The sequence below is a fragment of the Pteropus medius genome, unplaced genomic scaffold (genome assembly GCF_902729225.1).
Source record: "Pteropus medius unplaced genomic scaffold, Ma_sr-lr_union100, whole genome shotgun sequence".
NCBI classification, from domain to species: domain Eukaryota; kingdom Metazoa; phylum Chordata; class Mammalia; order Chiroptera; family Pteropodidae; genus Pteropus; species Pteropus medius.
Window position 1 is genome coordinate 18,983,175 of NW_024354500.1, and position 23,349 is coordinate 19,006,523.

General features: G+C 36.6%; 1 protein-coding gene and 1 pseudogene across 2 annotated transcripts in view; both read right to left on the bottom strand.

Annotated features, from left to right (window-relative positions):
- Positions 1-23,349, bottom strand: part of KCNQ5 (potassium voltage-gated channel subfamily Q member 5) — a 451,448-nt gene that overhangs the window by 47,128 nt on the left and 380,971 nt on the right. For both annotated transcript variants that reach the window (XM_039853208.1, XM_039853207.1), the window contains 2 exons: positions 15,456-15,550; positions 2,789-3,009 (listed from right to left, as the gene is read on the bottom strand). In XM_039853208.1, the coding sequence (XP_039709142.1) occupies positions 2,789-3,009; positions 15,456-15,550 (316 nt within the window). The remainder of the gene's footprint in view (positions 1-2,788; positions 3,010-15,455; positions 15,551-23,349) is intronic.
- LOC120595226 (uncharacterized) lies at positions 4,859-4,977 on the bottom strand (annotated as a pseudogene).

Here is a 23,349-nt window from a genome sequence, read left to right on the forward strand (position 1 = left end):
AGAACTCAGAACCAATTGAGACGGACGTCAACCAGAGAAAAGCAATCCCTCACTAACGAAACAGGACTGCACTTGTATGGAATGATGTATGGCAGGAGACCTTTCCAGTTTGTGATCTGGTAGAGAATAGGACTTCTGTTTCTGTCTGACCTCTGAGACATCTTTGAGTTAACCGAAAATACTGTGATGGATAGTGCTGTCTCTAGGAGTCTTTGAAGAATGCTTTCCCTCTGGCCAAATATACAAGCAAAATTCATTTTTCATATTCAAAATCCAGATTCTAAGAATTTTATATTTAGATGTGTTCAGCCCACCATAGGGACCTCACAGCACAGAGTCGAATGCTTGAAGCCTACTTTGGAAGAATACGGACCCATTGTGGGTAACGTATGTGTTTCTAGCACAATGTGAACCCAGGGCTAGGCTTGATGATATGGGCATACCCCAACCTGTCTAAGAATGCTGTGATGTGAGTGGGCTGGAGCTCCGATATGGACTGAAATGTGTCCCTCCAAAATTCATATGTTGAAGTCCTAATCCCCGGTACCTCAGAATATGATTCTATTTGGAGATAAGGTCTTTAAAGAGACAATTAGGTTAAAATGAGGTCATTTGTATGGTCCCTAATCCAGTATGACTGATGTCCTTATAAGAAGAGGAAACCTAGACATAGACATGCATAGAGGAAAGATAAAAGGAAGACACAGGGAGGAGGTGGGCATCTACAAGCCAAGGAGATCTCAGATTTCCAGCCTCCAGAACTGTGAAAAAATACATTTCTGTTGTTTAAGTACTTTGTTATGGCAGCCCTAAACCTAATGCGGCAGCTTTATTTTTAATAAGAGCTGTTAAACTTCATTAGACAATCCATGTCTACATTCATGAAGGCTGGTCTCCAGTAGGAAGACCTGGTGCTCCTTTTCCTACTTGGGAGGAAATTGACCTAAAGAGAGAGGGATTTGGTGACCACTAATTAGAACAAGGGCCCCCAGAGTTGGGAAGGGGGAGAGGGCAGTGTGTGAAAGGAAGGCCCGAGTTTTTAGTAGAAAATCCACTTTTGCTTTCTTATTACAAAAGCTTTACATGCTCCTTGTAGAAATAACAGGAAATACAGATGGACAAAATGAAGAAACAAAATATAACTATGATTTCATCACTTGGAGGTAACTGTTCATACAATGTGAATCTGTCTAGACCTTTTCTTATAAATACATGAATTTATACACACACACACCAAAAATGGAATAATTTACTTTTTGTGATCATCTTTTCATGTCAATGATTTTAAGTTTATAGCATCATTCTAATGTCTGATATTATTTCATTTTATTGATTATATCCTAGAAAAGGAATTGGTGGGTGAGATGTGTCCAAGCTTAGACATATTTAAAGGCTTTTGATATATGTTGCCAAATTGCTTTCCCAAAACGATGCACTCGTTTATAACCAGAAAGTCTATTTTAAGGGCAACATAAAGCCCTGTAACTGGTAACTCTTGACTCAGCTGTTCATGGGCTTTCAGCCAATTCCGAGGGAGGAGATTGTAGAAACCAGAGGACACTGAAAATCTGTGCTGCCAGGGACTCAGGACACTCAGGGATTGATGGGGGAGTGTCCCATGCTGGCGGAGGGGACATTTCCTATCTTAGCACAGTGGCAGGTGACAAGAAGCCTGGCAGGATCAGCACATCCTGCAGCCGAGATGGGAGCTGCAAGCCACACCAGGAGGGGTCACATTGGGTCAGCCGCTAGGCATCTACTTGGAGAGCATGGCGCCCGTGGGGTTGCAGAGAATGAAGAAGTGGCAAGAGGGGATTCATATTGCTTGCTTGAGAGTGGGAGATGTCCCCAAGGATATCTGAATGAACTGGGAGGGACCCTGGGGCTGAGGGTCCAGTGATGTCACAGCAGGGAGCCTGAGAGCACTATGGTTGTGACCCTGGTTGTTAGTTTTATCCCTCAGGCTTTCAGGGCCTGGGAAAATACAGGTTATGCTGGGAACGAGAACAGAAGGACTGATAGCCTTTGCAGTTTTTATGCATCAATGGAAGATGCTATTGGATTTTGGTTCTTTGCCCAGTAGAAGAGATCCCAGGGGGCATACTTAAAGGGAAAGCCAAGCTAATCGTAAATGAAAAAGAAAATATTTTATTTTATAAGCATGAAAGTTATGTGGCACTCAATAAAATGTGTTGGCAAGTAAACTTCTGCCACAGAGAATGATAAATAAAATAGTTAATTCCTCTTGGGAGAAGAACTTGGATTCCACTTATCATTAGATAAGAACTTTCAACGGGAATCTTTCTAAGGAAGATAAGCAGTGGTCTCTGATTTAGTGGTGGATTGAAGGGGAATGGCACCTTTATCATTGTCCTGGAAGATACTGTCACCCTTCTTAGTGTGTTTCAAGACTTTCAGAGTACTTGCTCGTCTTTGGGCCCTGGACCTCTACTGGTCAAATATAACCTATACATCAGGCCAGTCACGTTGATCTTGATATAGAACTTGTCTGAGAAATAATGATGTGTTGTAGATACTAGTGAAGGATTAGTAACATTTTGTTTTATTACTTTGAAATTTAGATTTAGCTGCCAAAGTTGCTTCCAAAAGGAAATGTATGTTTTGTACATTTGCCCAAGGCAAGGAATAAATTTCCAATAAAATGAACAATTCTTTCTCTGGGGTTGTTTCCTTCTATCTTCAAGTGGTACCATGGAGAATTAATTACTTCATAATCTCACTCACTATAGCCTAGCAAATTAAAAATGGCTACGGAAAAACGGCTTACCGTCTATCACTGGTTTTGGCTGAGAACTTTTGAGGCGCAGCGAGGGCCGGAAACGGGTTCGGTCGTTGAAGCTCCAGCTCTTCTGCACTTTGGTAGGGCTGCCCTCGGCAGTGATGTCGGTGCTTGGGGACCTCCTGTCGCCTACCGAGGCTTGTCTGCTCTTAATGCTCTGGCCTCTCGGGCTAGCCATGCGCACTCGCTCCTTAAAACTTAGCTTCTGACTGTGGACAACAGAGGCACAATTATTCCATTTCAAACAATTTCTTCCATTCCACCTGGGTAAATAATTTGACGAAATGGTATATGGTCATATATTTCAATAAGTAAAATGTTTTCAGCAAATAGGAGCACATAAATATATTTTTCCCTCGTTGAAAATTTGAGCTTTGTTTAATCTCTCTGCATTCATTTGAAGTCAATCTCATACTACAGGTATTCACACCTTTCCTGGATTCATCATAGAAGGACTGAGATAAAGTACAGTAGTATGAATACAATTACACTGGAAATAACCAAGAACTGATTTGATACTCACTTTCAAAACAGATTTTAGCTTTAACCTCAACTTTTGAGATTTAAAACGTTTTTTTTGGGGGGGGAGGGGAAGGATATCTTTTTGTAATTTCTAAACATTTCTATAGGAAAACAGGGAGACGGTTACATATACATACATTACTACATTCTGCATGCATTTTATAGTCCAGGCAAGATTATGATATCCATAAATTCATGCAATCTCACAGCAGTTGATAGCACTGCATACATAATATTAAACATACAACACTTAACACTACATTTCTTTTATGCCTTCATTCATTCTTAAGAGATAAAACCACACAAGGTTAGAACAATTCCAACATGTAATGAATGTGATGACTGATCAACGGAATGAAACGTTATGTTCACTAACACAATTTCCTGTTATTAGACAGGTTATTGATTTGCTGTGGCAGCTACTGGTAAATTATATTTGTTCAGACATTCAGTCCTCAGATGCCAGCTAGGATTGAACTATTGTGGGTTGAAAAAGGAAGCATTAATAACATCCACAAATTTCAAAGTGCATCTCCATGCTTTTTAATCAAGAGATGTGGTATGATGTGGTGGGAAGGGCGGGTTAGAGTCTAACAGATTTGGGTTTTGGAGTCCATATCTCTCACACAGAGACAAAAATAACAATACAGCTAAGGGATTTTTGTGGGAATCAAATGAACTATATGAAGCTTTATGCACTTATTTTGTTTGTGTTCTCATTTTATTTACAAATTACTGTGTTACTCATTAGAAAATAGCACCATTTATTATTGAGTGAGAGGCCCAGGATTTTTCAGGGCCTGAAGAAATGAAGGGCGATGGTTTGAGGGGAGTCATGTGGAACAGCTAATGTGAGGCCGAGACCTGCAGTCATGCTGCAGCCTTTGTGGGGCATGAAGGCAGTGTTCTCATGGAGACGGATTATCTGAGACAAAGTGGAGGCCTTGTCTTTCCACTTACCGCCGTGTCCACTGTCCCCAACTGCAGCATGCCAACAGCAAATGTGTTTAGTGGATATGTATTTTGGAGCTAATAAGAAACAGTAACATTTATTTTTCCATGCCAAGTTGCTTAACAAATGATATTCTAAAAAGACACCACGCTTTATGTCTGTGTTACGTGAAAACAAATCAAATAATGAACTATGGTGATCAGAAAACCCTGGTAACAATAAACACATTGACCATGCAACTGACAGCTCTCCTCTGAAATGCAGACACAGCTAAATCCAGCATGAGTAGCTGAAGGCACATGCAAAGAACAGGCTGGGCAGTTTTGCGATAGGGTCAGGTGGGTTTAAGAATTCTTTTAAAAAATCCCTTGAGTCATAGAGTTTTTCTGTACTTGACACGTGTGTGATTAAATGGTGGATTACATTAAACAAAAGCAACAATAACATCATAAAACTGCATTTTTTTTTTATTTTCAGGCTAAGTTACCCATCTTAAAAAAAGCCTTCAAATTATTTGAACCAATTCTCCAAGGAATAGTGACTGAAGTGTCTATTCTTCTCAAGCTTTTTAAAATTTTTTTAAATGCCTACAGCATCTGGTATTCCTAGGTGGTCTCCCATCCAAGTACTAACCAGGCCCAATCCTGCTTAGCTTCTGATATCAGACGAGATCAGGCACGTTCAGGGTGGCATGGCTGTAGACTTTTTTTTTAAGTAGTAAAAATTTCAAATCTCTTTTCAGTTTCATCACATCTGTTCCATCATTGAAATTTATGATGATCTGGTTCAGGAACATATGCTTACCTCTACACCTTTATTTAAATTAATGAATGGCTTAAGTTGACATAGCTATCATTACAAGTGTTTTCACTGTTCTTTATCTAATTGATTACCTTTTCTGGCACTAACATGTCAATTACTACACAAGGTTGGGTTTAGTTAACATCAAATTATTTCCCCAAGTTTTTAACATGTATCTCTTTCCCATGCCAACTAAAAGAACAGGAAACTGATAAAGACATCATAAAATCATTTAATATGAAATTTAGTTTTTCCTTTTTAAAAGAGTAAAAAAAAAAATCAAAAATGAATATCAACATCAAATCTACCATGTCTTATTTACAATAACAAAAATGTTTACAGACAATTGCTCCTGTGAAAGTATTTTAAAAAATGGCCCATTTGAAATATTTTGATATTATTTTTAAGAATTAATAGAAAGTGAAAATAATATTATTCTCTGAATCAGCATCATATAAAGCATTTAAAGTTGATATAAATGAGTTCTAGGTACCATTTCCTTTTTTGTCCTTCTTAACTATCTGAATATTTGTTAATGTCTAATATTAAACAAATTCTCAAGAACTATTTTAAAGTGAACTCAACATATCACATACTAAATTACAAAAAGCATGTAATATTTTCAGTTTCTTTATTGACATAATTGTAGGAAAGTTAAAATTAAGATCCTAATCCAAAACTTTTTAACTAGGCAAAATTTTCTTTTCCAAGGCGAAGATGTGTTCTTGTGTCTTCTTACAAAAAGATCATTTTTATTAGTTTTTCTACTCCATGTCCCTTTGGAAATCAACAGAGCATCTTGATTAGGTGGCCATTAAACTGATTAGGTGGCTGTTACTGGAAACACAAATTGATTAAAAAATATAGATTCTTCACTAGCCCATTGAAGTTTTCATTATTTTCCTATGTGTGTGTGCACGCTTGTGTGTGAGAGACATTTATAAACATGATTTTTGAGGAAGATTTATCCTAACAGCGTTTTTAGAAAGAATGCCGAGGATTTTCCCCAGGAGACCAAGAAGGAGCTCTCTCTTGGGAGACAGTAACCAAAAGGTCACTGTGGCCATCAATTGCAGCATCTTTCTTAGTATGCAGTCTCACATTCCCAGCTGAGGACTCTGCTCAGGGGGAGCCTGCACAACCGCTCTGCAAGGGACTTCTTCCCTCTCTAGGAACCAGATGTACGAGTTACCCAAATAGCTCAGCATGCAGTCTACTACTGGTTGTTCCCTGCCAGGGAATTGTGTGGCATCACTGTAACCCCACATTAATCCTCTTGGACTTAGAATGCTGTAGTTATTGTTATACTTAATTAGGGGTTTTAGCCCTTCATAGGATAAGCATTCTACAAATTCTCGCCTCAGGCACAATATGGCAACTGAGCCATAACAATCCAGTGCGTGCAGCAGCTCAGCAGTTGTCCCACCACAAGGAGGCGCCAAGGGGCTGACTGACAGTACTGAGCGGGACCCTGCCATTAAGACAACTGTGTTCCTCGAGTAGAGAGTATCAAAGCAGGCAACAAGCAACAAGGAATACTACAAGCGGGTTGAAAACCTCATTCAAGAAGTCCCTAGGAAGAGTGAGTCTCTGAACAGGGCGTCAAGTGGGGTGGCGTGTAACCTGGTCATGCACCTGAGGTTAGTTGGCATTCTCAAATCTCATGTCAATAGCTGGGATGCTGGGTACCTCTGCTTCCGTAAGGTGTACGTTCTGAAGAGCTTCTGTTTATTACTACAGAACTTACTAGGAGTGAGGGAAATAGAGCAGCACATTACTAAGAATTTCACCACCAGAAAAATGCTGAGGGAATTTATTTTCCATTTTGAAAAACAGTCATTTCGCTATATTTTTTTTCCCCAGATATAAGTATACAGACTATTTAAACAGTAAGTACTAACTATGTAGTTTAATTGTGCTGCTCGAAATATATCTAGTGCTCATAATTAGATTTGAAATAGGCATTACACATGATGATAGTTTATGTGTTAGCATATGATTCATATAAAAATAAGAATATAAATATTTTAGACTATAGCAACGCTTGTAATTAATAGCAATGCAACATAGTATTAATATGGAACAAAATATTTCAGAACTTAAAAAAATAAATATTATAGGAATCAATGAAGTTGACAACATTAATTGCTTTGAAATAAAAAATAAGTTCTCGATTTGTGTGAAACACCTGCAGTTATAGCTAATATAGGTAACCAATTGCCAGTTATATATGTGTGTTCAAAAATACAGAAGAAAAGATTCTAGGTTGCTAGTTTGTTAAAAAAATTTTATTTTAAATCTTATGATGTGTTTTTAAAAGACTAAATCCTTCCCCTCTATCCACAAATGTGAACAGGAGAGACTATTTTGAAAAAATTAATTTTGAAACAATCTAACATTTTGTCAATAAGGACACAAGGTGACTACACTAAAAAAATTAAAGTCTAGTCTTACTGAGTTTAGTTTAATAAGACATGCAGATCATTCGTTACACACAGAAGAAAGGAAATTTGAATAATGGAAATAAATGCCGAAGAAATATAAGAATACAGTGTTCTAGAGTTCCCTCTCCCAAAACTACACATCTCCTCAGAACCTAAGAAAATCAACCATGTAGGAGCAATCTGGACAAAGCACACAGCACACCACAGCACGAGATTGTAATGTAATAAAAGAATATCATTTATGCTTTAACTTTTAAGACATGCATCTTTATAACAGTCTCACAAGTACCTGTTAAAGCAACTTTAGATAGCTACTAAGACGTCTGACGGTTCTATCAATGCCTTATAAACTGCAATTGAGGCAGCTCAACTGCGAAGCAGATAACCAATAATAGTTGATTAAGGATAAAGGGTAAGCAGAGGCAGTGAACTTTATAGATAAGCCCTAAACCTTTGAGGGTATGATCTATTCTTGTAGCAATAAAAACTTAACAGGTAGAGGAAATTTGACAGAAAGGAAATTTAACAGAGCCTTCTCGTACCAGTGTGATGACTAACTCACAAACTGCTTGACTTCCTTGAGGAGGAAGAGGAGAGGTCATAAAACCTCAAGGTGAGAATACTGGCTTAATCTGGTTCGATGGGTTTACAAGTCAAATTTTTTTTTTTTCTCTGAAAGTGACAATTTATACCATAGCAAAGAAAAACTGTCCAGTTTAAAAGTGAGCTGGAAAAATTACTAATGGATGATTAATTAGAACAAATTAATAACTACATTTACCACCACATATGAGATTAGAACTGTTTTAGTGGGAAGACAGAGGAAAACAAATGAAAAATTAAATGACGCTAAAGAAGTTGTATTTATGGTCTCAGTAGAGGAAGAACAAAACAGGCTCAGTCGAGACTAATAATAATTTGTACCTGACCCTCTACCAAGAGAGTCAAAGAAATATTATTTTCACCATTGTTCAGTTGAGCTCTTCTTGAGACTGATGGTTTGTATTTTTAAAAACCTTTTTGATCTGTCACAAATAATGCAATGCCGTCTCCAAACTGGATGTCTTCCTTAGTGGCCTAAGATGCCGTAGATAAATTTTGTTTAAACATATCTTAACCTCAATGCAGATAGACAAAAATCTCTTTAACAAGAAGATTTCAGAGCAGGGAACCTAGTTAACTAAGGATGTGATGCCTCGATCCATTCTGCAGAGAGGAAAAAAACCCTCTCTTTGTATGTATGGCCCAGTCTACAATTGTGGCCCTCTCATTCAGAGGGAGCCAGCGCCAGGCACCAGGAGAAGAGGATTGGTTGGCTGCTGTATTGAACTCATCTACACTTGGGTTACACCCAGTTCTTGACACGATGAAAAACCAGGAGGAAGGATTTAGGAAATTCCCGGCTCTGAGATACCAGGAGAGTTGGCTGACACTTATCTATTTTGCTTATTGGAATCACTGCCAATAACCCAATGGCCCCAAACAGTAAATGGCTCTGCACGTAGGAGGTATTAATCTGTCTGTTTAAAATTGGGTCAAGCATTAATCAACAATATTCTGGACCCAAATCTGCTCTCTGCTAAGGGAGAATTCTCATTATAAATGCACTTTCCTTTGTGCATATTTTGGTTGAGTAAGGGCAAATTCGTTATATCCTCAGATGGTACTGTTGCTATTATTATTACAATAGTCTCTCGGCATTCATTAAACAATATTATAAATTTCATTGCCTATGCAACACAATAAGGTGAAAGCTAAGGTAATATTGAAATGGGAGCTTCATATTATTTTCTTTAGGCTATTGAAATGTTTTTCATTTTCCATTTTATCTCATATTTCTCCTCTTTCCCACTTTTGTCATTTTATCTCTACATAAACTACTCGAGATCAGAAACATTTTATTACACTGTTCAAGAATTATTTAGTGAGCATATTCTCTGTCAGAGCTTTACATTGGGTGATGTGATACATATTTGGGGGACAGAATACCTAAGTGTATGAAGTATGAAGCATTAAGTAAGGTATGCATGCTAAATAGTGATACACGTACGTGTTTCAAGGTGGTTTTTGCCAAATGTCCAATGGCCACAGAGAAGCAAGAATCTCTGTGTGTGATTCTCTAAGTCAGTAACTTAGCTCTGTTGTTCCGTATATATTCAGACCTACAGGTAAGTTATCTTTGACAGCCTCAGCCACAGCATGCAAAATAAATTTTAATGTTTCAGGTATATGTGAGCATTATAAAATTTAAAAAAGTGGCTGCCAGCCTTTTTGATCTTGACACCTGACTAGGAGGTTCGTTTTTGGACTGAGGAGCTGATGCTCAAGAGTTCCACTTTAATCTTGTTATTGTTTTCTGCCTTGCTAACATTGGGAAAAAAATGTCATATCCCTGTCAGCTCAAGGTGACCCCTCCTCACTCAGGGCTGCTGTGAAGTTACACTTTAGCAAGCTCCTCCACATGATTTACAGACTTCCCTTTTAGGTGTCAACAGCTCTGTTTTGGAGGATGAAACCAAGACAGGTGGCCTTGCTCTCAGGTAGCTACGAGGTTTGTGCCAAAGATGGTCTCTGACCTTAGAATTTAGAGAAAATCGTTCTTGGAGATAATTTGTAAATGGATAACTCCTGAGACAAGGAAAACTTTTCAAATATCACCAAAGACACTAAAACGGCTTGTAATAGCTATGATTTATTTAGTGTAACTTTTTCAAGTAAAGTTGTTACAACAGAAGGATGGCAGGATTTGCTCTGTGTACCAGATAAGAGAAGGGTCTTTAATGGCCCCCGTGTGTACGCTTACTCACCCCAAAGGGGTGCTTGATGTTGAGCATCCTACCACATCCATTGCCCATCATAAATGAATACATTTATGTTTTGGTTTGTGAATCTTTTAAAGTGTTAATATAAAGCAGAAATGATTGAGCCAGAGCCTCATCACCCCAAGTGAACTTTAAAAACTAGTTTCAGTATTATATAAATATATTATGATTAATGCCATTAGTGTAACAAAGCTAAAAGAACGATCCTGGGACCCACATTGGCCCCCACCTGGAGGCTAACAGGGCAGGGGATGCCTCTGTTGCCTCATTACTCAAGCAAATGGCAATAATAGGGAAAAGACTTATATCCCTTCTTTTCTTGTGGGCACCTGGAATTCTCCTGCTGGTTCTGCTTCCGCTATTAATCACACCATCACCGGGCTCTGTCTGTCAGGGCTTTGCTCCCAAACCCAGACTCGGGGGTACTTACTGGTACTAATACAGATCAAAATGATGTCTTTCACTTCCTATTCCGTCTAGGTCTCTCTGCTGTTTAATCTGATAAAGCAATCCCTTCTAAAACATGAAAGAATGACCATAAATTATTTGGTAACATTTCTGGGAGGATTATCTTTTTCCTGAAGGATGGAGGTGGGGAGACTCTTCTTTTGAATCAGATCACCTGACTAAACGTCAATGTTCAATGAGCTTGAGATGTTACAGAGACTGTTCTCACCTCCTATATAGTGTTTCGTTTGCCAAACCAACAAATACCCTAATATCTCAGTCTAAAAGAAGGATCCTGATGAAGGGAGTCCATCTTATATGGCTTCTTGGGATTTGAATACTTGGGTGAGACTTTTGTCTGGAAAAATTGTAGCAAGGACTAACCAAAGGCTATAATTATTATCTCTCCCCACCTCCCCAATATTCCATGCCCTGCAGATTGTAAAAAGCAGTGAGTGAGTTAGGGGAAGACACTTGTGTTCCCAAAGCGGGGGAAAAAAATCAATAAAACAGCAACTTCTGCAGGCAATCTTGTGAAAGGTCACTTTTAATCATCTTGTATTTGTTGATCGATTTTACTCACATGAGACACATTTAAAACATCTGTTAGGTACAGATATATAAACAAATATGTAGCAGAAGAGATTACAAACCTGCTTGATGTTTCCCCTTGTTCTTTCCTTCAGGTGCGTGCAGACAGAAGAGAAATGATGATAAACCGGTGAATACATTTATAGTACTTGATAACAGCTAAATTGGAGACTGGGGACTCAAGTACCTTAAGTAATTCTTTTCAAGCAAGATGCATGGAGGCAATATTCTTTATAATAAATGTACCCAACTTTTTAACATATATTCTTTGTGGCACAGACCTGAGATAGCATAACGTCTATGTAGCAAAAACCAATGCTGCCCACATGTAACTGAAAATTATAAACTCTTCATTAGCTTAAGTTATCCATAATGCCAACCAGCATTAGCAAACACTCTTAGAACGGTGCTGGTTACCCTGTATCTGCAGTCCCCATATTTTGGACAGACTTTTGTTTTTTTTTAATCTGGATTCATTAATGTGCAACTTGTACTTCAGTTACTTCTTGAGGCAGACTTTGTTTTCCTATTGTATAAAGGATGAATTCTCTTGGATCATACTAGGTGCATAGAAAGCCTATAAGGACTCTTCCAATTTAGTGTTGGGTGGCATTTTTAATAACCTATGTTACCAAATTCAGGTCTGTGCAACATGGTGCAAATGAGCTGTGTGTCTTTGGGTAGACACTTTGCTTTCTTGTGAGTTTTGATTTTCTTATGAATAAATTGAAGGTATTGGGTTAGATAACATCAAAATTCTGACTTCTCAAGGTACCACTAGGCATCCTTGGAGCTTGATGATTCGCTATAGCTTCATAAAATATTGGATTCATTCCCTAACATGACACATTTACGTGCTTTTCACTCTTTGCATAGCCTTCATTCCCTTTGAGAAGAAAATCAAGAGAAATATGTTTCCTCTATAAATCCTTCTGTTATTAAAACAAAATTTTAAAATAGCAACTATGGAGACCTCAAAAGAAATTTGAGACAAACCAGAGAGGAGAGAGTAAGAAACTGCTGGCTGTGCCCCTGGCAGGTTTGAGTGGATATGGTATGCTTGTCACACTGCCCCTCTCTCCCTTACACAGTTCTCACATCTCTCTTCCATCCTATTCCCTGGGATGAGGTAGTGGATCAAAGCATCCCATTGTATCTCTAAAACTGTGGGGAACAAAAGTGTGGGCTGGTGTTTTTTAATGATAACGATGATGATGATGATGATGATGATGATAGTGATGGTGATGTCAATGCTATTGACAACATGTTCTCTTTGCTGACCACCTACTTAAAACTGCAGCCTTGAACACTCCTTAAATTCCTTTGCTACTTTTTTTTTCTTAGCATTTATCACCATCTAGCCTATTATATATTTTACTTATTTTTATTGTCTCTTCCCAGCATCCCTTGAATATAGACTCCCTGTGGCCTGAGGTTCTAAACTATTTGTTTTTTCTCTTCCACTGCTGCATTCTTATTGCCTGGAACAGTGCCTTGCACATAATAGGTGCTCAATGAATAATTGTTGAATGAATAAATGACTGACTGAATGATATTTCCCCTCAAAAGTTTTTAAACCCTGTTATAGGGAAATAAAAAGAAGTTTAAGTTTGTTTCTTCCTATATCACTTTGTGCTCATAAGGCAGTTAGTTATAAATGTAAAAATATCTCTCTAAGTCACTGTAAATTATTTTCCTACACACTTAATTAAAGCAGGTTTGCCTTTTTAGTATATGTACTGCCGAAGCGAGCATAAGGCTTGCTTTCTAAAACAAAGGTTCCGAACTTGGTTTCAGCAAGTTTGTGAATACATTAAAATTTTAGGCAAAGATTTAATTTTTTATGCAGTGAATATTTTACTGAAGAAAGAGTCCATAATTATCATCACATTCTCGCTGGTTTAACAAACAACAACAACAACAACAACAACAATAACAACAAAGATTAAGAACCATTATGATTTAGAACAATGAAGTATGGCTGGTGGGAGAGATGTTAGGACACTCAGGTTTCCATGAACTTTGCCAGTGACTGCTGTGTCATTCTGAACAAATACCTGTTATTCAGTACATGGGGCTGAGACTCAGGGGTTAGTTGGTGAGGGATGCAGGGAAAGGAGAATGAGGGAGATGCTTGATAGCCACAGTGGAACAGGATGAATGTAGGTGTTTGCATAAATTCTCCTCCACTCCCACCCCATTTAAAATAGGGAAATATCAAAGGAAAAGAGAGAAACCATGTGAGTAAAATAGAGGTTTATGCACTGGAAGGATCTGAATCATTATTAAATAATTTCTCCAGGCTTCAGAATGACTTTTAATTCAAAAACTCAGGAAGCAGGAAGCCAAATAGTCACATATGGTGACAGACCACTCTCTTTTGTGACTTGAGAACCTTCTTTTGGTTTTACTGCTAGCCCTCTTCTTACACATTTATCTGGCAATCTTCATGAAGACAGAAATACAATTTCTATATAATTCCCATTTTTCATTCATACCCCCAAGGAATAGATGGCACAGGGGTTATATTCCTTTTTTTTCATACTACGACTTTGAAAGTGTCCAATACTCAATAAAGGGAATTTAACTAAATTTTAAAATCTAAATGAAAAGACAATTCTCATTCACACATTCACTCAACAATGTCCATCCTTCCTTCCTTGCTAAGGTTCCATCCCTTTTATAATCCTGGTGTTTTATGACTATTTCTGTCACAGTGGCTGACAGAGTTTTGACGCTAGCTTTTAGGAGACATGTCCCGTTAGAGCTTAGAAGTTATATCGCCAGCTCTTGTCTTTCATTTTGTGGATGGGAAAGCTGAAACTCATGGCAGGATAGGAAAGCAATATAGCAGATGCTGTCAGTTAATGATGGATCTGCTGCCCCAACGGTGTGGATTCTGCTGCATCACAAACCTCCTTTGAGACTTCAATTCCTGGAAACATGTCATAAAGGTTTCCCCAGCTGATTTCTCTTCCACTTCAGTAAGAAAGAGGTTTCTCTGACTGAGTCACAGTAGTTAGGTGTCTTGAATCCCATATAGCCACTAGGATTAAGATTTTGTTGGGCTATGAAGGGAAACAGCAGGTGTTCTAAAATATTAAGTCGGATAAGCAATTTGATAACATTGAACAAACCAAGGAAGTGACCATTTTTATCAAGCTGGGTGACTCACAGAAAACCTTTCCCTTGATTTCTTTTGGTTATTTCAATGAAGAGTTCTTTAATTAGGTGGTGGTTATAACTTAATATGTACTCTGTTAGTTGAACTGGAGTCCAGGATTCCAGGACTAAGGATTTTTTTCTTTTTTTTAAATTGAAGTTCAGTAACCATCAGAACTTCATAATTTTTCTGGTTCTCCTCTCTTTCCAGGCACATGGTAAGATTGCATTTTCTCATCCTCCTGAAGTTTAAACATGGCCAGGTGATTTTCTTTGGCCAATGAATTGTGAATGCAAGTAATATTACTTTAAAATTTTGAAAGCTAATGCCAAATTTTAATCTGTTTGGTCCCATCACCTCATTATAGACTGTAATCCGATTAGGACTCCAACTATTATTTGCTACTGATATTAGTTTGCTATGCAAGTGAAAGCTCGAGGACCATTCTGTAAGGGGATCCAGATGAAAAATGACTTTGAGGGACTGAAATGTGCAAAGATATATAGTTCTCAAAGCATTCCCTGCTTGAGGTCAGGCGATGGATGGAGTTTAAACAGTCATGTTTTTCAAGAACCATGGTGCTTACCTTTAGACTTCTGGAGGGCTTTATAAAATGAGATATTAGAAAATGAGATATTATAAAATAGTAGAAATAAATCTCTATAAAAGTTCAGATTCCTTTAATCTTTAAGCCCTATCTGCAAATGGTGAGGAATGATACTGAGTCCATTTAGTTTTGTGCCCGAGTTGCTGCTACTAAACAGGTTGAGTCCCTTCAAGAGCAGCAGAGAATAAAGCCAAAAATTGACTCTCTGTGTGTGTGTGTTTGTGTGTCTGTGTGTGTGTGTATCTGGTTTGTTTTACAAACTTGAAGAGACTTGAGTACTGCACCAGCTGTCACACTGATACCTACTTGGTAGGGCTGCAGGTGTGCAAGGCCTTCAAGTGTGGCTTCCAGGTTGCAATGGAAACAGATTTCTCATCAGCTGCATAACTACGCCAAACGCACTGCATGTGGCATACATGGGTACATAAAGAAAAATAAAAGAGAAGAAGGTAGAATGAAACACAGGGAGATTATTAAGTTAATGCACACCAAGAATTTTTTCCTCGTCATACTCAGCCCTGATAAATGCCCAAAGGGTGATGACCATCTTGGCATTTTCAGCTGGCTATTAAACATATTCTACCACATCAGTAGAATTGCTTTTCAAAACATTTCATACCAAAGAACAAAAGTACCAATATGTGTAACATAATGCAATTTTTGAATTGGTTAGGGAAAGATATTACATTATCCAAGATAAATTACCTGAGCACGAACATACATTCCAAGATCCAACTGCACATCTTTAATCACTATTTGATAAGATAGAGGCAAAGGACTACTGAAAACTCACAATGCAACTAGTAAACTAACTAGCAAACTAGCTGGTGAACTAATGACCACCAGGGTATGTTAATGACTTAATGAAACTCCATCAGGTTGAACTATGCAACATTTTTAAGGCTAAAAATGAAGACAATGATAACAAAAAGCAGGGCTACACAAGATAGAGAAAAATGTACTCTCTAGGAATATAGCCGGAAAGCACTTAAGGATTTAATGTCAGAGTCTAAGAATATGTTTATAGCTCCTTGATGTAAAACATAAGCTCTGTCTACTTTATATAATTATATCTGACATATACGAAATATTTCCTTGAAATCCTCACAATCAGAGTGTGGATTAAGATTTTATTTTGTACATGAGAAAATAAAGTCTCAGATAAATTAAGAGGTTTATACAAGGTTGGGAGAGTTGAGATATCATCTCAGATTGCCTGGCTCTTGGTCTTAGCATCCTTTACATTCCTTTGCTGACTGAGGACTGTTGGAAAAGCTTCTCTCTGAAACGTCTATTGGAGAGATCGCTTGAATTGACTTTCCACATAGATTTTGGTGAATTTCTTCCTCTGTATTAAGTCTGGAAATATCTCCAGTGACCACTTGCTTACTCCAGTGTCCTGAGAGAAAATTTTTTATTATAATTCATAAATCAAAATGTTCTATTTATGTGGCAAATTCATTTAAACAGGTCACATTCCTGCTATATAACCATCATTCATGATTATGAAACCTAGAATGAAGAAAGCAGAGATCTAATAATATTCCTTTTCCTGAGAATATCATTGAATAAATGCAAGCTGAACAAAAAGTTAAAAATCAACGCAAGTACTTTGGAAAACGGTTTGGTAGGAACGCATACATTACCCTATGATACAGCCACAGACTTCTATGTACATACTCAACAGATATGTTTCTAGGTGCTTATATAGTACAAGAGATATGTACTATAATGTTCAAAACGACATTATTCTTAACAAATAAAAGCTGAAAATACTCAAATACTTATCAAAAGTAGAATACATATATGTTGTTAATATTAACAGAATGGAATAGTACACGGTAAAAGTATGCTATAACTATTCTCAACAGTATGGATGAACTTTACATGAATAATGGCCAGTGAGAGAAACAAGACACAAAAGAATACATACTGTGAATCCATTTCTATAAAGTACCAAGAAAAAAAAGAAGGAGGAATTTTTAGAAGGCAGTGTGGTGGTTACCCTTGGGATACAGTTATTAAGAATTGGTACAAAAGAAGTACTGGACATATTCTGTGTCTTTATCTGGCGCTGGAGTGCTCAGTTCTCGCAAGAGATGCGCTTTTTTCTGTATGCACATTACAGTTTAATAAAATGTTCAAGAAGCGATATTAAAAATCTAGAAAAATATATAGTAGAACCTGACTTCTTTATAAAAAAATAATATTAAGGAAAGTTTAAATAATTGAAGCAGGGTTCTTTGCCTGGAGCCTTGCTCACATGGCTCATGCTAATTTATCCCACAAATCTGGGAAAACTTATGCTAAACCTCTTGGCATCTTATAGAGAATAAAGCAGTTATTATATCATCCTGAAATGTTAGTTTTTGTTTGCAAATATTATATAAACACAACTTATAGAGTGGTTCAGAGTAATCAATGAAAGGATGTATTATTGCAGCTTCTTCTGTAGAGAGGCTGAGAGAACCTCCAATGCTGTGATGGCATTGATGGCTGCTTTAATTAAAAAATTTTCATAGAAGGCACCATATATATGTGAACTCAGTTTCTTTGGAAGCAAGACTCATGGAGAACTAGAAGCACACAGCAGGTCTATATGCATTACTAGACACCAGTAAAAAAATCCCAAACAACAATACAACAAAAAGTGGGACCAAGTAATTATCTGCCAATGTGTAAAGAATTGGGGGCAAAAGAGGCCACTCTTAGAAAATTGAAAATTTTAACAATGAGACCTACCTTCTTGCTCTTTTTCTATCAAATTGATCTCAACTGCTAAGCTCTTATTCCTTCATTACTTTTTTCTTAAAAATATCTTATAAATGGGAGGTACAGAAGGAGCAAGCGACCATGTATCTCAGGGCCGATATGAGCTAACCGGCAAAATGGAAGTGGAAAGTGTAACTCTATTACTCTTACACTCGAATAACTTTGTCCTGTCCTTAGCTCTTTCTCTCTCAGCTATTTGTTTCTAGTAGCTGAACCTCAAGCCCACAACCATATGATCAAGTAGCTGATGTTCCCATATTTAAAGCCAAAATCACAGTGGTTGACAAGAAAAAAAAATAATGCCCCAGAGAGATTTAATTTACATGTCATATACTCTCCAAAGGATAAGTCAATAAGGAGCAGAATGAAAGCCAAGTTTACCATTTATCAGGCCACCCTGGTGCTCTAGGAAGCTAAACAAATTCAAAATTTGGTCTATAATTATAATTACAATGTTAGCGTAATTAAGTTTTTAGGGAGTTTTTAGTTTGTATTGTCTGGAGTATTACAGCTATGGCACATTTGACTCTTTCTGAAAATTTTAATTTCGGCTGGCCATCTGAAGGTATAATTAACATGAAACTGATTATTTTCAGGATACAGAATTTAAGAAGTCAGGGCATTAAAAGATTCAGGATGAAAATCAGTAATCCCTTTCCCTACCTTGCTTTTCATTAATTTTTGTTCTTTAGAGGCAACCGCCTTCAATTCTTAGAGTTGTTGCTTCTATTTTTAAGAATCCTAATATTTATGGATTGTTCTCATTCTTATATTTCTTGATTTTTTCAATTTTAGGCACTATCAATGAACTTGTTACCATAAAAAATAATGACATCTCACTTACATACTCTCTTCCCTTCCTCTCATCCTACCAACAATTTTTAGTTAAGTTACTATTTAGTGTTTGCTTTATTATGACTCTGTAACTATTTTTCCTACATCAGCAATGTGATGTACCACGGCTTTTTTCTTTCTTATATAATTTTTTTGTTTTTGTTTTTGTTTTTGTAGTTATCGTTGCCCTATTTTAATTTCTTGATTTGCCTTTATATACCTATCATGAATACATTTCTGAACCCCCCAAAAGAACTCTAAGATTCCACTGGTTAAATACATCATGAAATCTGTCAGTTCCATTTTATATTTCCTTTAAGGATCTTTCTCCTGGAGCTCCCTAGCTGCCTGCTCACTCTGTTCTCTAGGCCTATTATAGCTTTTGTTCTGAGATTTCTCTTCCTTATCATCCTAGAAATTCCCTCTGCTCTTTCCTGTGTGGAATCTCTTGTGTTCTGGATCTCATGTCTCTCTTTCTTGGTTTATCTCCTTGTTTTAGAAGAATAATTTTATCCAAATAGCTTCTTCTTCTTTTTTTTTTTTAATTAGCTTTATCAATGTATAATTAACTCACAAAATTGTAAGATATTTGAAGTATACATAGTGATTATATATTTTTATATTTATACTTAATATAAATATATATTAAAAAGATTTCCCCTATCCAGATAATTAATACATACATCTCTTCACATATTTATCTTTTCTTGTGTGTGAGAACATTTAAGTTCTACACTCTTAGCAAATTTCAATTACATAATACAGTGTTATCAATTATAGTCACCATGTTTTACATTAGATTCTAAGACCTTGTTCATTTTATAGCTGAAAGTTTGTACCCTTTTATCTCATTTCCTCCACTCTCCATGCCCTAGCAAACACTTTTTACTCGCTGTTTCTAAGAGTTTAACAACAACAACAAAAAGTTAGACTCTACATATAAGTGATACTATGCAGCATTTGCCTTTCTTTGTCTGGCTATTTCACTTAGCATGATGCCCTCAGGGTCTATCCATGTTGTTGCAACATGGCAGGATTTCCTTCTTTCTTATGGTTAAATAATGTCACTGTGTGCGTATATATACACAAACACATATATAAATCCCACTATAGAAACAGTATGGAGGTTACTCAAAAAATTAAAAATAGAACTACCATATGATCCAGGAATTCCATTTCTGGGAATAGATCCAAAAGAAATGAAAACACAATATCGAAGAGATATCTACACTCCCATGTTCATTGCAGTGTTATTCGCAATAGCCAAGACATGGAAACAACCTAAGTATCCATCAATGGATGAATGGAAAAAAAGATGAGATACATATATACCAAGTAGTTTCCTGAGTAAGAGTAAGTGGAAGGTAAAGTTTTGAGATCTTACATGTCTAGGAGTGCCATTATGTTACTCTCACACTCAATGAATAGTTTGGCTGGGTCTAGAATTATAAGTTAGAAATAATTTTTCTCCATAATTTAAAAAGTATTGTTCTGCTGTCTTTTAAGTTTAGTGTTACTAATGAGAAATTCAACATAATCCTGTTTCTTGACCTTTCGATACTTCTTGCCTGGAAAGCATTTAGAATCCCATTTTTTGCAAGTGTTCTGATATTTCACTATGGTATACTCAGTGTGGCGTTTTTCTTTTCTTCAGAGGGTTGGGCATTTGGTGGGCCCTCTTGCTGTGGCTACTCATTTCCAGAGAATAATAATGTAATCTTTCTTTGATAATCCTCCCTTAGTTTCCCTGTACTTTTTTTGAAATACTGTTAGTTGAATATTTGATCTCCTGGAAGGGTCATCCAATTTTCATATCTTTTTTTGTCTTATTTTCCATCTCTGTGTTTGTAGTCTGCTTTCTAGGAGATTTTCACAACTCTATCTCCCTTTTGTTTTCTTTTCTTCTACTGTCATATTTTTCACCTTTAGAATTTTTTTTTCTAAATCTGTTCTTATTTATGACAGAAACACTAAAAAAGATGTATAAGCTCTGCATAAATGGTTTAAATTTATTGACTGGTGATCTTACTTTAAAGTAACTGGGTGAAAACCCAGTTATTTCACTAGTCAAAGCTAAAGTTTCTCTCTTTGTCTCTCTGTGTCTCTGTCTGTCTGTCTGTCTGTCTCTCTATATACCTATATATATCTAGATATAAGTGTATATATATATACATATATATGTATATACACATATATATGTATATATATATACATACATATATTTTTTTCTTTTGGGCCAGCTAGTTTCCTTATAGCAACACCTTCTAATCTTTTCAGGAAAATAAGGCTACCTGTCAGCATTCATTTCACAAACTTTCACTTAATTCTCCTGTTTCTGTTTCTAGTAAAGCATCTTGGCTCCATTCTGAACTGGCCCAGTCTCTCCAGAGTAAACTTCTAACATGGAACTTTTGAAGTACCTTTAAGTGCTAATCCCAAGGCTTCAGTAATATATATATATTATTCATATATTCATATATATATATTCATATATATATATGAGGACGCAACTGCCGCTATTTGAAAGGAGTAATGGATTCAGATCCGGACACAAGGGTTCTGAGTCCTAGCTCTTCCTAGGCTTGTGCTGGAGATCAATTGACATAATGTATTAGAAACACTCTGCAAACTAAAAAGCACTTCACAAGTCTTAGCCATTATTAATAAAAGTTGCGACATTTGGACAGGCATTTAAAACTTTAGTGAGAGCTGCCTTCTTTTTCCAGACTGCTCCACTTGAAATGAAAAGTTAATTTAAATGAATCATGCAAAGATATTGACACAGTTAAATTTGCTGCAAGCTGCTGGGGTTTTAAACTTTTCCCTCAACCCCTGAAATTCTGGTTAACTTAGTTGTATCAACCAAATGAGAAAGCAATTTGGAAATTTCAGTGCCCCTTTAGAAAGACAGTGAGTGGCTCTGGCTTAAAACAGATGATTGCTCTTGGTCTTGATGCTTTGTGTGTTCAGCAAATCAAGGCAGATTTATTGGGTAGAGAAATGAATGGATCAGTAAATGAGGCCTGCTTTGCAATCTAGTGCATCCTTAAAAATAAATTTCTACAGTATATAATTAAGGCTTAAAGCCCTGAATTCTGGCTAGGGGTCAGAATAATGAATATATTTAATACTTATGTAATTATTCCTATGTCTAATAGATGAATTAATTGCATTTGGATGGGGACACACAATTGCTTTTTAAATTCGTAGATTCTATTTTGATTAGTAGAATGAAACTACAAATAGATTTTAAAGGTATGCCTGAGTGTTTCAAGGCTTTCATTTTACACTCTTTTTGTTGTTGTTGTTCAGAACAACGTATAAGCTAGAGTTTTAAGTAAAAGAAAAATTAATGATTTTACTCCATTGTTACCTACATTTGTGTAAGTTCAATTATTGATCACAGTGTTATATAACTGAGTTCCATAAAATAATATTTTAGATCTCCAGGCAAAGCTGTTCAATCAGTCTCTTCTCCACCTTTTATGGGTTACCTAAGAGGAAGGCCTTGCCTTGCTTTGGCTGTGAACATATAAATGTCTCTGGTCCAATGATTTGCTGCAGGAGTAATATTCTATTTTCAAGTTCAATTGGAAATTGTTTTTGCACAATTTAGTAGTTGATAATAAGTTAGATCAAGAAAGTTCCACCTAATACAGAGATATATTATTCTCTATATCTATCTTGTGCAATTTAATAGCTAACAGCCACCTATGGCTATTGAATTTTTGAAATGGTGGCTAGAGCCACTGAGGAATTGAATCTCTAAATTTAAATAGTCACATGTAGCTAATGGCAACTGTATTCGGTGGAACAGCTCTATTGCATCACAAGGGATACATGCATAAGAAATCCCTCCAAGGGCTCACTTTCTAACGGAACAGCTGATATTCTAAAATGTTTTTTGATACAGAGTCCCCTTTTAATATTCAGATGTATCAAGGATCTGCACACAGAAGTGATTGTATTTTGAGTATGTGTTCATTGAGAAATGTAAAAAACTAATAACTTAGTAAGAGTTTTAAATAAATTTGAACTTTATTCATAATTATAGTATCTCCATTCTCCTGAGAGCAAGTAAGATACATCATTGGTTCTATATGTAGACAGGGCTTGGTGCCCGGATGGATGCAAGGAACCCAGGGAATAACTTCTGCATTCACAGGTTGGAAAACATTGTTCTAGAATTAAAAGATAAGAAATAAATTAAAGGATAATTAAGAGGTAAAAATAGTAAGGAGACAAGTTCTTTAGAAGTACGGAAACACCTCATAACCAGTTAGGAAGCACCAAAGGCTGAAAGACTATCAGTCTGAGCTTCAAGGTATCTTGTGTGCACACTTGAGTGTGTGATACCTCTTTTCATTAAGGCGATTGTCATTTGGTTTCACATCTTAAACTCCTACTACTTAGGGACCTTTTCCTTCAAGAAAACAAAGTTAACTTTGTTTTTAGGACTATTTTAAAACGTGGAAATTAAAAAAAAAAGACCTTCAGTGGTTTGTATTAGAAGTTATGCCCAATGCTCCATTTCCTTGTCAATAGTTGCAGAATAGCTTGATTTAAAGATTAATATCTTCATTTAGTCATCAGA